This window comes from Cetorhinus maximus, chromosome 9, assembly GCF_964194155.1.
Source record: "Cetorhinus maximus chromosome 9, sCetMax3.hap1.1, whole genome shotgun sequence".
Taxonomy (NCBI): domain Eukaryota; kingdom Metazoa; phylum Chordata; class Chondrichthyes; order Lamniformes; family Cetorhinidae; genus Cetorhinus; species Cetorhinus maximus.
Window position 1 is genome coordinate 72,769,401 of NC_135887.1, and position 21,038 is coordinate 72,790,438.

The 21,038-nt window shown below is 43.4% G+C and overlaps 1 protein-coding gene across 2 annotated transcripts in view; it reads left to right on the plus strand.

Annotated features, from left to right (window-relative positions):
- The first annotated feature begins 330 nt into the window (after window positions 1-330).
- ldlrad3 (low density lipoprotein receptor class A domain containing 3) overlaps window positions 331-21,038 on the plus strand; it is a 143,764-nt gene continuing 123,056 nt past the window's right edge. The window contains exon 1 of one of the 2 annotated variants that reach the window (XM_078548848.1): window positions 331-673. In XM_078548848.1, the coding sequence (XP_078404974.1) occupies window positions 640-673 (34 nt within the window). In that variant the 5' untranslated portion in view covers window positions 331-639. The remainder of the gene's footprint in view (window positions 674-21,038) is intronic. The other variant, XM_078548847.1, reaches the window with a different exon arrangement.

Consider the following 21,038-nt stretch of genomic DNA (forward strand, 5'->3'; position numbering starts at 1 on the left):
GTCCTCTCTCCCCTGTCCTCTCTTCCCTCTCCCTCCGTCCTCTCTTCCCTCTCTTCCTCTGTCCTCTCTTCCCTCTGTCCTCTCTCCCTCCGTCCTCTCTTCCCTCTCCCTCCGTCCTCTCTCCCTCTGTCCTCTCCCTCCGTCCTCTCTTCCCTCTCCCTCCGTCCTCTCTCCCTCCGTCCTCTCTTCCCTCTCCCTCCGTCCTCTCTCCCTCTGTCCTCTCTTCCTCCGTCCTCTCTTCCCTCTCCCTCCATCCTCTCTCCCTCTGTCCTCTCTTCCTCCGTCCTCTCTTCCCTCTCCCTCCGTCCTCTCTCCCTCTGTCCTCTCTTCCTCCGTCCTCTCTTCCCTCTCCCTCCATCCTCTCTCCCTCTGTCCTCTCTTCCTCTGTCCTCTCTTCCCTCTCCCTCCATCCTCTCTCCCTCTGTCCTCTCCCTCATTCCTTTTTCTCTCTCCCTCATTCCCTTCCTCTCTTCCACATTTGCTGTTTTCCCTGAGCCGCGGTGCCTGTTGGTTTCTGGCAGCTGGATCTGGATCGGGATCGGGATCAGTCCGGGATCGGAATCGATCGCGTTGGGAGCCGGGATCCCAGTCGGAGTTCCAGGGAAAGTTTGTGTGGGAGCAGCGCCGAGTGTCGGGACCATGTGGCCGCTCTACCTCCTGGTCGCGGCCGTGGGTGAGTGTCCGGGACCGGGACAGCTGCTGGGGGCTGTCCGAGGGGGAGGGAGGCCCGGCCCGGCTCGGCTCGGGTTACAGTGTCTTCAGCCGCCCCTCCGGCCTGGGCATCTCCCTGGGAGAGCAGAGCTGAGCTGGGGAGGGAGCTGCTCCAGCTGGGCCGCTGCTGCTGCCTGGGCCCCGGCCCCGGGGACAGGACTCTCCCGACCGGCTCCCGGTCACATCCAGAGCCGTCTGCCTGTCCCTGATCCCAGGATCCTTCCCAGAGGGAGGGTGAGGACAGAGCTGGGGCTGCGGGAAGTATTCGTGTCGGACATGAGTCAAATGTGTGTCTGTACAGAGTGTATACTGTGTGGGGTGTGTGTGAAGTGTTTGTGCAAAGTTTGTGTAAAGTGTTTGTGTAAAGTGTGTAGTGTTTGTGCAAAGTGTTTGTGCAAAGTTTATGTGAAGTGTTTGTGTAAAGTGTTTGTGTTCGAAGCGTTTGTGTAAAGTGTTTGCGCAAAATTTATGTGTAGTGTTTGTGTAAAGTGTTTGTGTGTGTAAAGTGTTTGTGTGTGTAGTGTTTGTGTAAAGCGTTTGTGTAAAGTGTTTGTGTGCGAAGCGTTTGTGCAAAGTTTATGTGTAGTGTTTGTGTGTAAAGTGTTTGTGTGTGCGTGTGCAATCTGCTTCCTGATGAAAATTCGCCCCCTCATTGTAACCTTTGTGCCTACCTGCAACTTCAGAAGTTTCTCTCACCTGTTAGTTAAGCTCATCCCCTCACACATGTTACTTTTTGCTGGAGTGTGGCTACAAAGTGATGTTTGCTGGATTGTATTTATAGTTTGGGGCACTCAGAACCGGTGGACAGTATAATTCAGTACAAACAGTGAGGATGGAGTTGCATGGATATGGACAGGAACAAAACCATTACTCTGAGTTGCACAGGCTGTTAACAAATTCACAGCAATGAGTTATATTGAGAATAACTAGAGAGGAGTGAATTACCAGGACAGGTAGATATAAATTGTTATGTATTACATAAGTAAAAAAAAACTTGCATATACATGGCACCTTCATGACCTCAGGACATCCCAAAGCACTTTACAGCCAGTGAAATAGTTTTAAAGTGTGGAAACTGTTGTAAGATAGGAAATCTCCCAGCCAATTTGCTCACAGTGAGCTTCCACATACTGGAACGATAATGATCAGACAATCTGTTTTTTGTGATGTTGATTGAGGGATAAATATTGACCTGGACACCAGGGATAACTCCCCTGCTTTTCTTCAAAATAGTGCCATGGGATCATTTACATCCACCCAAATGAGCAGAGGGAGCCTCAGTTTAACATCTCACCTGAAAATAGCACTTCCAAAAGCGTAACACTCCAATTAGTACTGCACTGGATTGTCAGTCGAGACTTTTGTGCTCAAGTCTCCGAGTGAGACTGGAACCCACAACCATCTGACTCAGAGGCAAGGATGTTACTAACTTTTTCATTCATTCATGGGATGTGAGTTCGCTGGCAAGGCCAGCATTTGATGCCCATCCCTAATTGCCCTTGAACTGAGTGGCTGGCTAGGCCATTTCAGAGGGCAATTAAGAGTCAACCACATTACTGTGGGACAAAAACAGAAAATGTTGGAAGAACTCAGCAGGTTTGACAGCATCTGTGGAGAGGGAAACAGAGTTGACATTTCGAGTCCGTATGACCCTTCTTCAGAGCTCTGAAGAAAGGTCATATGGACTTGAAACGTTAACTCTATTTCACTCTCCACAGATACTGTCAGACCTGCTGAGTTTTTCCAGCATTTTCTGTTTTTGTTTCAGATTTCCAGCATCCGCAGTATTTTGCTTTTACATTACTGTGGGTCTGGAGTCACATATAGGCCAGACCAGGTAAGGATGGCAGAGTGAATCAGATGGGTTTTTACAACAATCAATGATAGTTTCACAGGCAGCATTACTGAGACTAGCTTTCAATTCCAGATTTATTGATTGAACTCAAATTCCACCAGCTGCTGTAATGGGATTTGAACCCACATCCTCAGAACATTACCCTGGGCCTCTAGGTTACTATTCTAGTGACATTACCACTATGTCACTGTCTCCCCATAACTGAGCCACTATAATCTGTTGGAGTAACAGAGTATATCAGGTGCAGATGAGTGAATCAGATCTATGACAGGAGATACTTAGTGATGAGTTACGCAAAGAATAATAGTTAAGATGCTCCTTAAAACCTGCCACTTAAAACCACTGATCAAGCTTTTGGTCACCGGTCCTAATACCTGTGTATGTGACTTGATGTCACTTTTTGTCTGACAATGCTCCTGTAAAGTACTTTGGGGCATTCTCCATGTCAAACGATGTTGTATAAACACCAGTTGTTGTTAAACAGTTGCATAGAGAAAACTACATGGGCCTAGTATGATACCATAATTAAGGAATGCACTGACCTGACCACACAACCATTGACACAGTGATGCGCACTTATTTGGACAGGTTCACCAATTGTTTAAGTGTGTGGTGTTCTACTTGTAAAATTAGCACATCATTTTAGGGTTTCATAAAATTTATTTCATGAAAGTGACAAGAAACCACATACTCAGAAAAAGAATGATAACTGTTTGCTGTGATTTTTCAATTTTGGATGTTGGGAATTATATGTACGGGGTTTGAATATGGTTTGTGAATGGAAATTTCTGGATTAAGTTTACTCATCATAGGTACTAATGTTTTATGTGTTTAAGTTTTAGTTCAGAAGATCATCATTTACATTCTTTTAGTTTCCTTCTAACTGAAATTTGAATGGAAGAACAGAGAGTAATGCTGTAATTCTGGGTCACAAGACAAACCTCATGATCACTGAAAGTAGCCTGATCAGAAAATTATATTGCACTGCTCTGCATGAATAGAGAATGACAGACATGTAGAGGGAACTTTTTACTGGCCAGACCCACAAGAGTATAGGGGTGGGGAAAGGGGGGAAATCAGTTGGGTGGGCAGTTGATCCCAGGGTGGAAGTCAGGAGACTGAGGGGGGCAATCAGAGGCCTCATGCTGAGGGGTGGGGAAAGGATCAAAGTTTGGAGGTCTGGGGTGGGATGGGTGCTTTGAAAGCCTGGTGGTGAGGGGTCGAGAACCTTGGTGGGGGTGGGGGGAGAGAAGTTGGCTGGAGGGGGTGGGGCTTGCCCATTTATGCCAGCTTCTCAGGTAGGCTACCTGGATTAACCTGCTGATCCCTACTCTTGGTTATTTTACACACTGTTTAGTGACTTGGTTATTTAATATATAGTGTACAATGACTGGGTAACTATAGACACTGGGTTATTTCCTACACTATGTAGTGACTGGGTCATTTATATTCTGTACAGTGACTGGGCTATTTTATATCCTCTATAGTGACTGGGTTATTTTATGTTTTGTATAGTTGTTGGATCTTTTATATATTTATAGTTACTGGATATTTTATACACTGTATACTGACCAAGTTATTTTAAAACTGTATAGTGACTGGGATATCTTATATTCCCTATAGTGTCTGGGTTACCTTATTTTCTATATAGAGGTTGAATCCGTAAACTTGATGTCATCCAAAAATCTGCTGTCGTTCACTGACTCGCACAAAATCCCGTTCACCCATTTGCCCTGTTCTTATGATTCTACGATTCTCTCTTCCCCTCTCTCTGGCTCCTGATTAAGCAATGGTCATGTAATCAGAATGCCTGACACTTGCTTACCAAAACAAACCTTCTATAGAGAGCATGAGTCTGGAGTGCGTTCTCATGGTGGTCAAAGGAAGTGCTACGAGAATACTCGTAGGAGTTTGATATCGGCTTCGAGTGCTGGGAGAAGGTCACTGCTATGATCCGAGCTGAGGTTACCCCTGGACAAGCCTGATCCCAGAGTAGAACCCAGCTTGATAGATCCTAACTTTTATTTTTGTTTGTTTAGATACGTGGAGAGTACCTACTGAACAGAGGCATAGGAGTCAGCTGATGAACTTTTAACAAAAGAATAAAACACTTATTCAACAAGATAAGATGAACTATTTTACAATACTCCTTCACCCACAACTATACCTTTACAGATGTGTTATCCTTACGAATCTGTATACAAGTTCCAAAAGCTATCTTATACTCAAATGTTTACAGTAAATACACTGTCCTTGTAAACCTGTGGCACCTTGTGGTCAGACACACCACACTCGGAAACCAAGTGACAGATGCCACCTCAAACAGATGCTATGGATCTCTCCTCAACTCTTCCCATACGCTTGTCACACTGTGAGCCAACCAGTCTCACTGAAATCTGCCCTTCACACGAGGGATTCTAATCTCCACTTCTCCAGGGCCTCACCCTAGAATCTTCTCCCAAACTGACGTTTTCGCTCTGACACCTTCCACAAGGGTTCACCTCCAGGGTTTCAAACTCTCCTTCTGATATTCCTCTTCTCTGGCTCACCAACTCAGCCTTAACAGTACACCACTGCTTCACATGCCCATAGCAAAGAATGACAGACCTTCAGTTGTCTCTTTGAACCTTCTTGCTTCTTGCAAGCTGTTCTCACTTTAAATATGAAGCTTGGAGCCTTTCTCTCTGCCCCTCATTCTTAACTTCACTTAACAGGACCTTTTCCCAGGTTCCTGTTCTTCCTTTAACTAGCAGGTCTCCTTTGGACTTTCTCTTCTTCCACTGCCCTGGACTTTTGGGCTTTTTCTTAGCTTGGGGGACTTGCCCTCTGTCCCCTTTAAGGCTGCTTCTGCTTCACAGCTGCCTTCAAAACAGCTTCCAAAACAAACTGCTGTCTTTCTGTGTGTGTGTCTGTGGGAAGGACCTGCCTATCTGGCCCCCTGTTGCTAAGCAACAGCATGTTCTTTCTACTCTTGTGTTTACTTTCACTTTATAGGGGTCGTAAACATCTCATTAGAAATGCAAGCAGCCTTTTAAAGCAAAACTAAAACTCCATTTGACCTTTCCTAATGCACAGATCCAGAAGTACAAATTAAACTTAAACTTTAAAGCTGGAACTCATTCTTAATACCCACAAATACAAGTATAACTTACTTAAGCTATCTCTATTTCCTAACAGTCACTCAGGATCACTGCACCTAGCACCACCAATTAAAAAACGGTGCAGCCTCATTCGAAAGCCAACACATATTAGAGGCAGAGAGAAAACGCAAGGAGAGGAAATCCCGAGCCAGCAACTCGTCCAAAACTCAGTCGTCTCTGGTATCCTGTCCTATTTACAGCAGAACCTTCTGGGCACAGATCGGCCTTTGCAGTCACTTACCTACCCACTCAAACCCATCAAACGCTCCAGATGATGAACATGGTCATCTTCGTCTCAAAGGATGAACTAGAAGCAATGCCCCAGTTGTAAAATTCTCTTTCTTGTTTTTAAATCCCACTATGGACTCGCCCCTCCGTATTTCCGTATCTCCTTCAGCCACACAAGCCTCCAAGATCTTTGCAGTTCTCTAATCCTGGCCCATCGAGCATAACTGATTTTAACCACTCCACTTGTGCTTTCAGCTCCTTGACTCTAAGCTCTGAAATTCTCTCCCTAAACCTCTCCACCTTGTCATCTTCCTTGATTACGCGGTTTAAAGCTTACCTCTTTGACCAAGCTTTAGGTTATCTGCCCTGTTACGGACAGGGGAGAGAGGCAAACTGAACTCCTTTATTTTTCTCGACGTTTGTCTGTAAGCAGAGGTGTTTTAATTTTTGAAACAGGCTGTAGTATGTTTCCCCAGACCCTCTGTTTGTGACATCAATTTTGAAGTGTTCGCAGCAAACTCTCTTTAGAGTTAAATCAAAAGTATAGTTTATTCATACATTCAATCCTGGGGAATGGTCGCAACTTCATATACACATACACACAAGCACACAATAAGAAGATAGGAAAGAGGAGTTTTCACAACTATGAATAACTTGAGGAAAAAAGAACCATAGGTATGGATATCAGTTCACGTGATTGCAAGAGTTCAGATAGTCTGAGTCCAGTGAGGGCTCTTTCATGGAGGAGTTACAGTTTAGCCAGGCTCAGCTAGCTGAAGCAGGAGTTGCAGAATTCCTTTAAAGTTGAGGGTGACGCAGTGAGATGAGGTTGGTAAACAGAGACTTCGTCCTATCTTTTTATTGTTCAGGCAATTCCAAAGAATCAGGCTTCAAGGAAGCTTAGACTTAATGCAGGCTGATGGTCAACCTGGAGTCCTGCTGTGGTGTTTGCAGGCTGGAGGTTAAACAGCAGACTGAGTTTAGAAATGTAATATAAAAACTTTCCAAAGGCCAGAAACTTAGCTCATGTGATGTTGCCCATTAATGAGCCAGTTGCAGGCTAACATGCAGTTTCTATGCCTCTGGTCAAAATCCATTTTCCCTTTTAGGAGATAGATGATGGCTATTAATGCTTCTACAGATATAACGAGTTTCAATGGTTCTCCCTTTGTTATAAGGCCAGGCTGGGGAGACAGATCGTCTGCTGTTCCCTGGTTTTGTTGATTGTAATGCATGTAAGGCGTGAGATTCCACAAGGATGAGGGTTGAGCTTCTGTCCTGTAACTGCTGTTGGAAACTTCCACAAACTGTAGCCAATTAGTGAATCATGTGACCTGTAGCAGCCATATTTTGGCTTTGCAAAGTCCACTTTTTAAATAAGCAAAAAAAACAAGGTTTGATTAAAATAGTTTATGATCTCTTTTATGTCTTAGGGACATGACAGTCCTAATACCTCATTATGTAGGTATCAAATTTTGATTTATATTGCTCCTGTGAAGTGCCTTGGAATATTGTATTAAAGCTGCTAAATAAATAAAAGTTGTTATTTTATACTCTGTATAGTGACTTGGTTATTTTGTATTTTGTATAGTGACTGAGGTTATTTAAGACACTTTATATTGACTAGGTTATTTTGCATGATGTATAATGACTTGGTTATTTAGAATTCTGTACATTGACTGGACTACTTTATACTCTGTATACTGAATGGCTGTTGTTTTGCTAGACATTATCCAGTGGCTCCGTTATTTATTTCTCTCTGCGGAGAGGTGTTGTTAAAGAAAATGGTGTGATCAAAATGACCTGCTGTTTAAAAATGCATTCATGAATGTTTGAAAGTTTCTTAAATGAAAGCATTTATGAAAGTTTCTTTAAAAATGCCCAATGATGCCAGTGAACATTTTTTGAGCGATTTCTGTACCTTGTGGTGTGTGCATCTTCTTCCCTGATCACCTAGTTTTTTGGGAGAGTTTGTGACAAGTAACGTACTCATGTAGATTTTTTTCGAATTTAGTAATAGTGTCACTACGGTTTTCTCCTTGATGATCCCGCTCCCGCCCCCACCCCCAAACTCCCAACTCCTGCTATATCTCAGCTTTTCAGAGCTCAAAATGGTGGGCCAGTGAAGGGTTGCCAAGGTGCACAAATGTGATATGCAGCCACTTGCTAGCCCAGCCCTGCCTTCCCAAACACAACAATACACTGCCAAAGGGGCACATACTGTCATTTCGTCAGAGGACATTCTAACTGTTTACTATGGATAGTCAGTCTGTTAGACCTTAATGAGACCTAAGGAGGCCCAAGAGGAAGAAAGTGGAATGGACCAGCTAGAAATTCAAGCACCATAAAATAGCAGAAATGGATCAAAAAGAGAGGGGAAAAGGATTTAACTAAAAGATCTTCACTGGAAGTCTCTCAGCATACAAATTATTATTAGGTTTCCAAAGTGAGAAAGGCCTCAACAATACAATGGATGGAAGGAAGAAATGAAGGGAGGGAGGACTTTAAATATGTTCCACCTATTGGAAAAGCTGATGAGGAATAGATTGTGAACGACATGTTAATGTGGAAGTTGTTAAGGTATCTGGGGAAATGGGAGTTCAGGTCATCCACAATCTATAATGTTACAGATAGGAGGTGGTTTAATTTAAACAGTCCTCTCGCCACCCATCTGTAAACAGAAAGATGTTTTTGATTTTTGATTTCCCCCTTTATATGCGGTGGTGTATTTTCCCAGCCCCTCAGTTTTGTGTGTGATCCAATTCTCTATTAATAATCCCACAGCAAACTTGAGATAGGATGGACTAAAAAAATGTTAATTTGTTTGCACACTGAAGCGCAAGAGGAGGGTTGCAATGTGGCCTCCTTTTCATTCATACAATAAAGGTGGGATAGTGAACAGAAAGAGGTACAGGGCAAAGACCACAGACAAAATTATTGTTTCATATGAGTCCAGAATCAAAATCCAATGCTGTACTCTTTCACAGAGGTCAGCAGCCTGAACCGCTGCTGGATAATTTACTTTTCCAGTAGAGATGACTTCCAGGATGGGATAGGCACTTGGATATGAAATCGTCTTGTAGGCGCAGGTACGGAAGTTCCAATAGAAACAGTGTAGATGAGGAGCCAGGTATTCAAAAGACCTAGACAGAGTCCTTTTTCTGCTGCTGCCTGCTAAATGGAAATTGTCAGCCTGCCTTTTTCAGCTCCACAAAGTAATATTACAGGTTTTAGCAGCTTGTGGGTGGGGGAGGTGTCATGTGACCTGACTCCCACTTCTCCACCTTGGTTTGGACAAGGATGTATATTCCTTGTCTAGATTCTTGAGGGGAGTTAATGTTTCTCCCATTAATAAGTTCAACAGAGGTGTCAGAGTCCTTTTGTTTTGGACACCGATGGTCTCCATTGACCAGGGCCTTGCCTTAGAAATGTAAAGGAACTTGTACGTTTCCTTGGGAGTTGATCTCTGCTGTCACAGGAGGCATTAGCACCTCTTTAGAGAAAACGAGGTTGCTGCTGTTCTGAAGGCCAGAAATTCATTTTGTGTGAGCCATTGCCAGCCATGGCTTCAGTCATTTTAAAGCCTTTGTCCAGTTTTAAAGATTTTACAAATTAACCATGCTGATATATATAGAGTGAGGTCTTAGCCCCCTGACAGCAATAAAATTTAGGAGACTGAACATTTTCCTACGGACAGTGAAAAGGAAAAGAAGGAATGATATTTCAAAAGAGGGGATAAAAACTAGTGTAAAATCTACTCCGGAATTAGCCTCCTGGGCGTAACTGATAAAGTATTTGTCAGTCTTGGGTAATCAAATTGCAAATAAAAAATATCATTAACTTCTTGTTGGAATGCGATGAGCTATAACTGAGGCAAAGTATATCAATTTGTTTACCCTTAGGCAACAATCTGAAAAATACCACGAAAATAACTAATATCTCATTAAGAGTGTTTTCAGATAAGTATTTGACAAGGTCTGAAGAGACAGATTGTGAGCAATAATATGGAACTGTGACCTGAATGTAAATAGGATCGTAAGTCTGCACTGTGTATGACTGTTTTTCAAATGCTGGGTGTGCTTATGCTATGAGTTGTCTGAGTGGTTTAAATAGCTGAAGAAATGAGGCAAGGCTGTGTTATGGTTCTTATATGTATCAATGTAATGTTAGCTGCAATTGTAAGGATCTGTCTAGATGGTATGAATGGAGATGTTAAATGAAGAGGACAGTCTGTAAATGGTGTGATATTTGCCAGTGATGCTGTGTTATTGCTGAAAGTAGGAATGTCGCCCAAAGTCTGGCAAACAGATTTTACAGAGCAAGCAAAATGTTTGATCTGAACTGAAATAAGGTCAAGATGAAAGGCCTTGTTTGACCAGAGGATTGTATAAATGAAAAAGGAATCAACAGTGAATTATTTTGATTTGGAATGCACTGCCTGATTAGGGTGTGGAAGCAGGTTCAGTAGTAACTTTCATAAGGGAATTGGATAATTACTTAAAAAGGCAAAAAATTACAGGGTTCTGGTTAAAGGGCAGGGAGTGGAACTAATTGGAACTGGCTCTTTCGAGAGCCAGCCTAGGTATGAATAGGCTGAATGGACTCTTGTGTTATATGATTGTGTGAATAGAGCAAGCTCCCTGGTGAAATGTTCAAAGGGGTGGGAGGCATGGTAATCATCCTGGCAGCTGGTGCTCATTCCTGGTTGAAGATGAAACGTGAGGATATTTTCTTTGCCAATAAAACTCGAGATATATGAACCATCAGTAGAAAGCATCATTGCCACAAAGGAGAGGATGAGCAATGATTGCTTGTTGCATCCTTCCTAAATTCTAGATAATTTTAGGATCATCGGGCATGGATGCAATACAAGGCAAAGAAGAATCTGGGCAGAGGAAACCACTATTGGACTGAGTCATTGAAAGACATGTAAATAGTATGGCTGAAGAAGGCAGGTGCTAAGTATTGTTGTACACCATCACATCTTTTTAAAATTCATTTATGGGATGTGGGCGTCACTGGGTAGGCCAACATTTACTGCCTTTCCCTAATTGCCCTTGAGAAGGTGGTGGTGAGCTGCCTTCTTGAACCGCTGCAGTCCATGTGCTGTAGGTACACCCACAGTGCAGTTAAGGAGGGAGTTCCAGGATTTTGACCCAGTGACAGAGAACGGACGGCAATATATTTCCAAGTCAGGATAGTGAGTGACTTGGAGGGGAACTTCCAGGTTGCGCTGTTCCCATCTATCTGCTGCCCTTTTTCTAGATGGTAGTGGTCGTGGGTTTGGAAGGTGCTGTCTAAGGAGCCTTGGTGAATTCCTGCAGTGCATCTTGTAGATGGTACACACTGCTGCTACAGTGCAGCGGTGGCGGAGGGAGTGAATGTTTGTGGATGTGGTGCCAATCAAGTGGGCTGCTTTGCCCTGGACGATATCAAGCTTCTTGAGTGTTGTGGGAGCTGCATTCATCCAGGCAAGTGGGGAGTATTCCATCACACACCATACTTGTGCCTTGTAGATGGCTGACAGGCTTTGGGGACTCAGGAGGTGAGTTACTCGTTGCAGGATTCTTAGTCTCTGACTTTCTCTTGTAGCCACAGTATTTATATGGCTAGTCCTGTTCAGTTTCTGGTCAATGGTAACCCCCAGGATGTTGATAGGTGATTCAGTGATGGTAATGCCATTGACCGTCAAGGGGGCGATGGTTAGATTCTCTCTTGTTGGAAATGGTCATTGACTGACACTTGTGTGGTACGAATGTTACTTGCCACTTGTCAGCCCAGGCCTTGCTGCATTCGGACATGGACTACTTCAGTATCTGAGGAGTTGCAAATGGTGCTGAACATTGTGAAATCATCAACGAACACCCCCACTTCTGACCTTATAATGGAAGGAAGGTCACTGATGAAGCAGCTGAAGATGGTTGGGCCTAGGACACTACCCTGAGAAACTCCTGCAGTGATGTCCTGGAGCTGAGATGATTGACCTCCAACAACCACAACCATCTTCCTTTGTGCTAGGTATGACTCCAACCAGCAGAGAGTTTTCTCCCTGATTCCCTTTGACTCAAGTTTTGCCAGGGCTCATTGATGCCACACTCGGTCAAATGCTGCCTTGATGTCAAGGGCAGTCACTCTCACCTCACATTGGGAGTTCAGCTCTTTTGTCCATGTTTGAACTAAGGCTGTAATGAGATCAGAAGCTGAGTGGCCCTGGCGGAACCCAAACTGGGCATCAGTGAGCAGGTTATTGCTAAGCAAGTGCTACTTGATAGCACTGTTGATGACCCCTTCCATTACTTTACTAATGATCGAGTGTAGACTGATGGGGCGGTAATTGGCCGAATTGGATTTGTGCATTTTGTGAACAGGACATACCTGGGCAATTTTCCACATAGCCAGGTAAATGCCAGTATTGTAGCTGTACTGGAATAGCTTGGCTAGGGGCACGGCAAGCCTTGGAACACGAGTCTTCAGTACTATTGCTGGAATATTGTCAGGGCCCATAGCCCTTGCACTATCCAGTGCCTAAAGCAGTTTCTTGATATCATGTTGAGTGAATCGAATTGGCTAAAGACTGGCATCTGTGATGCTGGGGACTTCCGGCGGAGGCCGAGATGGATCATCCACTCAGCACTTCTGGCTGAAGATTGTAGCAAATGCTTCAGTCTTATCTTTAGTGCTGATGTGCTGGGCTTCTCCATCATTGAGGATGGGGATATTTGTGGAGCCTCCTCCTCCCGTGAGTTGTTTAATTGTCCACCACCATTCTCGACTGGATATGGCAGGACTGCAGAGCTTAGATCTGATCGGTTGATTGTGGGACCGCTTAGCTCTGTTTATCACTTGCTGCTCATGCTGCTTGGTACGCAAGTAGTCCTGTGTTATAGCTTCACCAGGTTGACACCTCATTTTTAGGTATGCCTGGTGCTGCTCCTGGCATGCCTTCCTGCACTCTTCATTGAACCAGGGTTGATCCCTTGGCTTGGTGGTAACGGTAGAGTGGGGGATATGCTGGGCCATGAGGTTACAGATTGTGTTTGAGTACAATTCTGCTGCTGCTGATGGCCCACAGCGCCTCATAGATGCCCAGTCTTGAGTTGCTAGATCTGTTTGAAATCTAACCTATTTAGCACGGTGGTAGTGCCACACAACACAATGGAGGGTATCCTCAACGTGAAGACGGGTATTAGTTTCCACAATGACTGTGCGGTGGTCACTCCTACCGATACTGTCATGGACAGATGCATCTGTGGCAGGCAGGTTGGTGAGGATGAGGTCAAGTATGTTTTTCCCTCTTGTTGGTTCCCTCATACGGGATCAAGGTACAAACAAAAATTCTGAAAATATTGATCAAATGCTCTAAGGCTTGTTTTGTTGTGATATACACTGTATATGGGTTAGGATGTGATATACAGTATGTGAATTGGCATTTGTGATATGCACTGTATATAGATTGGAATGTGTGATATATACTGTGTATAGGTTGGGATGTGTGTTATAAACTGTATATGTGTTGTGTTCTGTTTTGCACTATTTATTTGGGGTTCTTTTATACAATGTATATGAATTGGGATGTGATATGCACTGTATATGGGTTGGGTTCTGTTATACAATGTATATTAGTTAGATTGTGTTATACGCATTATAGGTTTGGTTCTATTATGCGCTCTATATAGGTTGATTTGTGATATAAACCATATAGGTTGTTTTTTTTTATTTAGGTTGAGTTGTGATTTACACTGTATACATGTTGCGTTCTGTTAGATAATTTATACAAGTTGGAATGTGGTGTACACTATCTGGAGGCTGGGTTCGGTTTTACATTATATAGGTTGGATTGTCCATACACTCCATAGAGGTTGGGTATATTAGCTTGAGTTAGTGAGGATAAGTTGTAGTAAGCCCTATAAAGGATGGATTGGGTGTTACAATGGATGTGTTAAATGCTATACAGATTGAATTGAAGAAGTTTTCTGTATTACATTATATAGAGGGTGTGTTGTGTATTACGCTGTATATAGATATTATATACTGTATAAAGTGTTATACAACAACTTGCGTTTATCTAGGGCCTTTAACGTAGAAAAACATCCTAAGCCTCTTCACAGAAGTGTGAGAAAAATGTAATATGCAAAAAAGGAGATATTTGTCGGGATGAGGAAAGCTTGGTCAAAGTATTGAATTTTAAGGAGGACTTTGTTACGATTCATTGCTCATTCGCTGAGTAAAGAAAGAATCTGGAGCCAGTCTTTCCATAACATAGGTTTATTCACAAAACCCAGAGAACACAGATACAGACTTCCTTTTCCTTCCCTCCACACAAGTGAAACTGGTTCATATATATATATAAATATATGTAGAGTTAAAATAATACCCTAACCTTTCTCCCAATCAGTAATACTTGTTCTCACTTACAATTAGAGCATGCACTTCATTGTAACAGGATTGCAACATTAAGAGACTTGAAGGAGGAGATGGAGGTGCAAGAGGTCCAGGAAGAGAAATTTTAATAAGTGGAATCTAGGAGGCTGAAGGCACAGCTATCAATGGCAAAGGGGAAAAGAAGGGGAAGCAAATGAGGAACAAAGTTTAGGGGGCCATAAGACTGGAGAATGTGACAGAGATGAAGAGGAATTAGGCCATGTAGGTATTTACACTCAAAACAAAATGAATTGGGGCTGACAATGTAGATCAGTGAGGGCAGGGGTGATGGGTGAGTGGGGTTTGGTGTGGGTAAGGTTTGAGTACTGGAGTTTGGACAGAGTGGAGCTTATAGAATGTGGAGGTCAGCAAGGATGGCATTGCTATTTTGTTCACTATAACTGTTGAATGATGTTATTCAATGTGCTGTATATAGATTGGGCTGTGTTATACACTGTAAAGAAGATGGGTTAGTTTATAAATTGTACATAGCTGGGTTGTGTTATTTAAGTTGTAGTGGTTGTGTTATACAGTAACGTGCTGTGAAGTTTTGGCTGCCAAGGTTTGCTGCTGTTGGTTGAAGATGGTATTTTGGAATTGCTTTAGTCGCCTTGCGCTGTACTTGTTCTTTGGCTGAGTCATCAGGCTGGAAGCAGACCCTGCTGTTCTCTCAATTCTATAGTATGAACAAGAACTGGGCACAGTACAAGATTGGCACTGTGGTGTTCACCATTCAATTTTCCCTCCCTCGCTGAGGCAAGTGCAGCCAATGTAAATTTGACTGAGGTCAGACTCCACATCTTGTAGACTTGTGTCCAACTACTCAAGGCCAAGTTCATTAGAATTTTGTTGTAATGTGCAAAGTTGTTGTCAGTTTGGGAATCCAGTATTTAAGTTGGCCAGCAGCCTGAACTGTAGGATATCTGTAGTTGAGAAAAAAATTGGAGCCTTATAATAAAAGGAAATGACTTCAGCGTCAACTGATAGTACAAGCAGTAACTCAAAGCTATCCTTTGTTAAATGGTCTTTGTCTGAAAATTTATCCAAATTCTCTTGGTGGAGAACAATTGGCAGTTACGGATATGTTTGTGGATATTACAGTAGCAATTTTACAAGACTAGGCTCCACTCAGCCGTGGTTTGTATGCAATCATGACAACAAGTAAGGCTGATTTGTGAAGCCTGCCCCTTTCTGTAAACCATGACTCGATGGTAGCACTCTCGCCTTTCAGTCAGAAGATTGTGGGTTCAAATTTGACTCCAGACTTTGAGCACAATATCTAGGCTGACACTTCAATCCAGAATTGAGGGAGTCAGAGGTGTCATCTTTGGAATGAGGCTTTAAACTGAGGCCCTGGGTGAAATTTCCTACAGTTAGTCCCCTGCTGGAGCGGTGGGACCAATTGTGGGTGGGGAACCCATTTTATTAAATTGGCAAGCTTCACAAAGGCACAGCATTATTATCCCACCTCCAGGTTCCCTGATCAATCAGGGAGGGCGGGTGAAATGATATATTCATTCAGTCAAAGGAAGGATTTCTAATTAAAGGGTCAATGACATGGGTTACAAGGACTCACCAGCACTTGGATTTTTGAGGCTGAAGACCTCGGCAAGCATCTCCACCGGTCTCTCACTCTTACCTGGAGGTCCTGCCGAGGGATCTGAGGGAACTGCAGTGAGGTAAACACCCCTCCCACCCCCACCCCCACCCCAGGATCAGTCAGGTAGATAATTCAAAAGCCAATTAAGAACCCAAGGTTGGGAGGAAGAGGAGTCTCCCTAGCCTTGTGAGACTAGATGGAGGTGGGCAAGGAAGTGAACAGTAGGAGTGTGGCCCCTCAAACCTGGTGACAGAGTAGCAAGAGGATCCAGGAATTCAGGAGGGCAGGAAAGGTGAGTGACAGAACACTGTCAGGTGTCAAGACCCACACTCCTTGCAGGATTCTCCTGCACATCCCACTTCAGAACAACACAGCTTGCAGCTCCATTCACTCCTCTCTCTGCAGGCACTCCATTGACCATAGAGGATAGGGGCAGTGGTGGTTGGCCGGCCCTCCAATGACGGGTACCTTGTCAGTCAATGACCATAAGACCATAAGATGTAGGAGCAGAAGTAGGCCATTCGGCCCATCGAGTCTGCTCCACCATTCAGTGAGATCATGGCTGATCTGATAATCCTCGACTCCACTTTCCTGCCTTTTCCCCATAACCCTTGATTCCCTTACTGATTAAAAATCTGTCTCTCTCAGCCTTGAATATATTTAATGACCCAGCCTCTACAGCCCTCTGCGGTAAAGAATTCCACAGATTGACTACCATTTGAGAGAAGAAATTCCCCCTCCATCTCTGTTTTAAATGTGCGACCCCTTACTCTGAGATTATGGCCTCTGGTCCTAGACTCTCCCACAAGGGGAAACAACTCCTCAGCATCTACCCATCAAACCCCCTAAGAATTTTATATGTTTCAATAAGGTCGCTTTTCATTCTTCTGAACTCCAATGAGTGCAGGTCCAACCTACTCAGCCTCTCCTCATAAGAAAATCCCCCCATCCCTGGGATCAACCTAGTGAACCTTCTCTGGACTGCCTCCAATGCCAGTATATCTTCCTTCGATAAGGGGACCAAAACTGTTCACAGTATTCTAGGTGCGGGGGTCTAACTAGTGCCTTCTATAGTTTTAGCAAGACTTCTCAATTTTAAACTCCATTCCCTTTGAAATAAAAGTCAATATTCCATTTGCCTTCCCTATTACCTGTGGAACTTGTATGTTAGCTTTTTGGGATTCGTGCACAAGGACTCCCAGATCCCTCTGTGCTGCAGCCTTCTGCAGTCTTTCTCCATTCAAATAATATTCAGCTCCTCTGCCCTGCTAAAGTGCATAACCTCACATTTTCCCACATTATATTCCATCTGCCAAGTTTTTGCTCATTCACTTAACCCATCTATATCCCTCTGATGACTCCTTGTGTCATCCTCACCACTTGCCTTCCCACCTATTTTTGTGTCATCCGCAAACTTGGCAATAGTACATTCACTTCCCTCATCTAAGTCATTAATATGTATTGTAAATAATTGAGGCCCCAGCACTGATCCCTGTGGCACTCCACTAGTTACAGGTTGCCATCCTGAAAATGCCCCCTTTATCCCAACTCTCTGTCTTCTATTAGTTAGCCAATCCTCTATCCATGCTAATATATCACCCCCAACACCATTGGCTCTTAGCTTATTAAGTAGCCTTACTTGCGGTACCTTATTGAACGCCTTTTGGAAATCCAAATATATTACATCTATTGGTTCCCCTTTATCTATCCTGCTTGTTACCTCCTCAAAGAATCCTAATAAATTTGTCAGGCATGATTTCCCCTTCAAGAAGCCATGCTGACTCTGCTTGATCAGATTATGTATTTCTAAATGCTCTGTTATTACACCCTTTATAATTGACTCCAACATTTTCCCAATGACTGATGTTAAGCTAACTGGTCTATAGTTGCCTGTTTTTTGTCTCCCTTTTTGAATAAGGGTGTTAGATTGGCCATTCTCCAATCCTCTGGGACTTTTCCAGAATCTAAGGATTCTTGGAAGAATACTACCAGTGCACCCACTATCTCTGTAGCTACTACCTTTAATACCCTAGGATGCAACCCATAAGGGACTTATCAGCCCTTAGCCCTATTAGTTTCTCTAGTACTTTTTCTTTAGTGATAATTATTGTATTAATTTCCTTCTTCCCCCCCCCCCCCGCCCACCTTTTGCCCCTTGATTATTTAGTATTTTTGGAATGCTAAGTATCTTCTACCATGAAGACTGAAGCAAAGTATTTATTCAACTCCTCTGCCATTTCCTGGTTCTCCATTATTATTTCCCTAGCCTCATTCTCTAAGGCTAAGGGGTCTATGTTCACTTTGGTGTCTCTTCATTTTTATATATTTAAAGAAGCTCTTACTGTCTGTTTTTATATTACTTGTTAGTTTACCCTCAACGTTCATTTTCTCCCTCATTATTTTTTGGGCCATCTTTTGTTCGTTTTTAAAACTTTCCCAGTCCTCTGGTTTACCACTAATCTTTGCCACATTGTATATTTTTTCTTTCAACCTGACACTGTCCTTAACTTCCTTGGTTAACCATGGTTGGTTTATCCCCTTCCTTGAATCCTTCTTCCTCACTGGGATATATCTTTGTTGAGGGTCATGAACTACTTTCTTAAACGTCTGCCATTGTTCATCAACCATCTTTTCTGCTAAACTGCTTTCCCATCCACTCCAGCCAAGTCTGCCCTCATTCCAATGTAATTACACTTATTTAAGTTTAGCACAGTTGTTTCTGACCCAAGTTTCTCACTCTCAAACTGAACGCTAAATTCCGCCATATTATGATCACTGTTTCCTAGGGGATCCTTTGCTCTGAGATCATTTATTAAACCTGCCTCATTACACATTACCAGATCCAAAATAGCCTGATCCCTGGTTGGATTCACAACATCTTGTTCTAAGAAACTGTCCCAAATACACTCTCTGAATCCTTTCTCATGTCTACTTCTGCCAATTTGATTTTCCCAATCTATATGAAGATTAAAGTCACCCATGATTAATGTACTGCCTTTTTTACATGCCTTCATTATCTCCTGATTTATTCTCTGTCCTACAGTGTAGCTACTGCCTACAGACTACTCCCATCAGTGTTGTCTTCCCCTTGTTATTCCTTACCTCCACCCATATGGATTCTACATCTTCCAATCCAAGATTCTTTCTTGCTATTGTACTTATTCCATCTTGTACTAACAAAGCTACCCCACCACCCTTTCCTTCCTGCCTGTCCTTTTGAAAAATCGCATACCCCTGAATATTTAGCTTTGACGATCTTGTAACCACGTCTTCGCAATGGCTATAAGTTCATACCTATTAACCTCTATTTGTGCTGTTAATTCATTTGGCAATGGCAATGCATTCCCACTTATTCCACCAGTCATGTTCCAGGAGGCTGCAGTGAGAGGCTCAGTCTCCTGAGGCACTGCTGCCTCGGACATGTCAAGAGAGCTGATCCTCTGCCTGTACACCCTGTGTTGGGGGTCTCGCCCCCTTTGATCTGGATCTTGGTGTCAGTGCCTTCTGCCATATGAAGCAGCATGTGGCTGAGGAGAAGGCAGCTGGAGAAGGTGCTGCTGGTTTCACTGAAGAAGCTCTCCCTCTGCTGTACTCCCCTCAGCAATCCTGGTGAGTTGCTGACAAGTTGAGAAACAGCTGCCCTGGTTAGAGAATCGAGAATTGAGAATTAAGTGGGTCTAATTTGGCTTTCTGATTACCTTAATTACTCAACAGATCCAAGGGGGTTCTCTTTCATTCTGTCCCGCAGAAACCCAGAAGGGGCCAAGATGATGTCAGCCGAGATGATGTTTCCTTGGTTGTGGAATGCTCTGGGACATCCTGACGTTGTGAAACGCTCTATAGAAGTGCAAGGTTAACTTTTCCTATTCATTACTTTAGGCTGTTGCTGCTTCTGTAATAGAAAACATATTTTATGTTTGCTCTGTGAAGATCCGTTATTCCGGAAGTGGCTTACACAACCTATGACGTGAGCTAGAGCCCTCGAAAGATCAAGGAAACGCCAGAGCTTGGGTAGGACCTGGCTACTGTTGTGTGGTGAGAGGTGGATTCAGTTGTTGAAAGGACATATTTTGACCCTGATCTCACAGATTCATGGCCACAGCCGACGCATGGAGACCACAACCTCCAATGGAGCACAGTTGTTCCTCCCATTCTACAAGTACAGATAGAGCCATGGGCTAAGAAGGAAGGCAGCACACTGAACAGAAGAACTAGTATAAAGCTTAGATCCCATGATACTTATAAATAGTACCAAATTAGAATTAAGCATTTTGTTTCGATTTTATGACAGTATTTGTTGGGTAGAGTTCTGGAAAGCTACAAAGTAACTGGGCGAGGGCAAAAGGATGACTAAGTGGTATTTATTTCGAGAGGACTAGAATATAAAAGCAGGGATGTGCTGCTGAGGCTTTATAAGGCTCTGGTCAGACCACATTTAGAATATTGTGAGCAATTTTGGGCCCCGTATCTCAGGAAGGATGTGCTGGCCCTGGAGAGGGGCCAGAGGAGGTTCACGAGAACGATCCCAGGAATGAAAGGCTTAACATATAAGGAAAGTTTGAGGACTCTGGGTCTATACTCGATGGAGTTTAGAAGGATGAGGAGGGATCTGATTGAAACTTACAGAATACTGAAAGGCCTGGATAGAGTGGACGTGGGGAAGATGTTTCCATTAGTAGGAGAGACTAGGACCGGAGGGCACAGCCTCAGAGTAAAGGGAAGACCTTTTAGAACAGAGATGAGGAGAAACTTCTTTAGCCAGAGAGTGGTGAATCTATGGAATTCATTGCCACAGAAGGCTGTGGAGGCCAGGTCATTGAGTGTATTTAAGACGGAGATAGATAGGTTCTTGATTGGTAAGGGGATCAAAGGTTACGGGGAGAAGGTGGGAGAATGGGGTTGAGAAAGTTATCAGCCATGATTGAATGGCGGAGCAGACTTGATGGGCCGAATGGCCTAATTTCTGCTCCTATGTCTTATATGGTCTTATAGGCAGCTTGTAGGATGTTTGAGAGGGCTCAATATGTGTAGGAGTTATTTTGCTGAGTGGCAGAATGTGTTCATTATTGGAAGTATTTCTTGA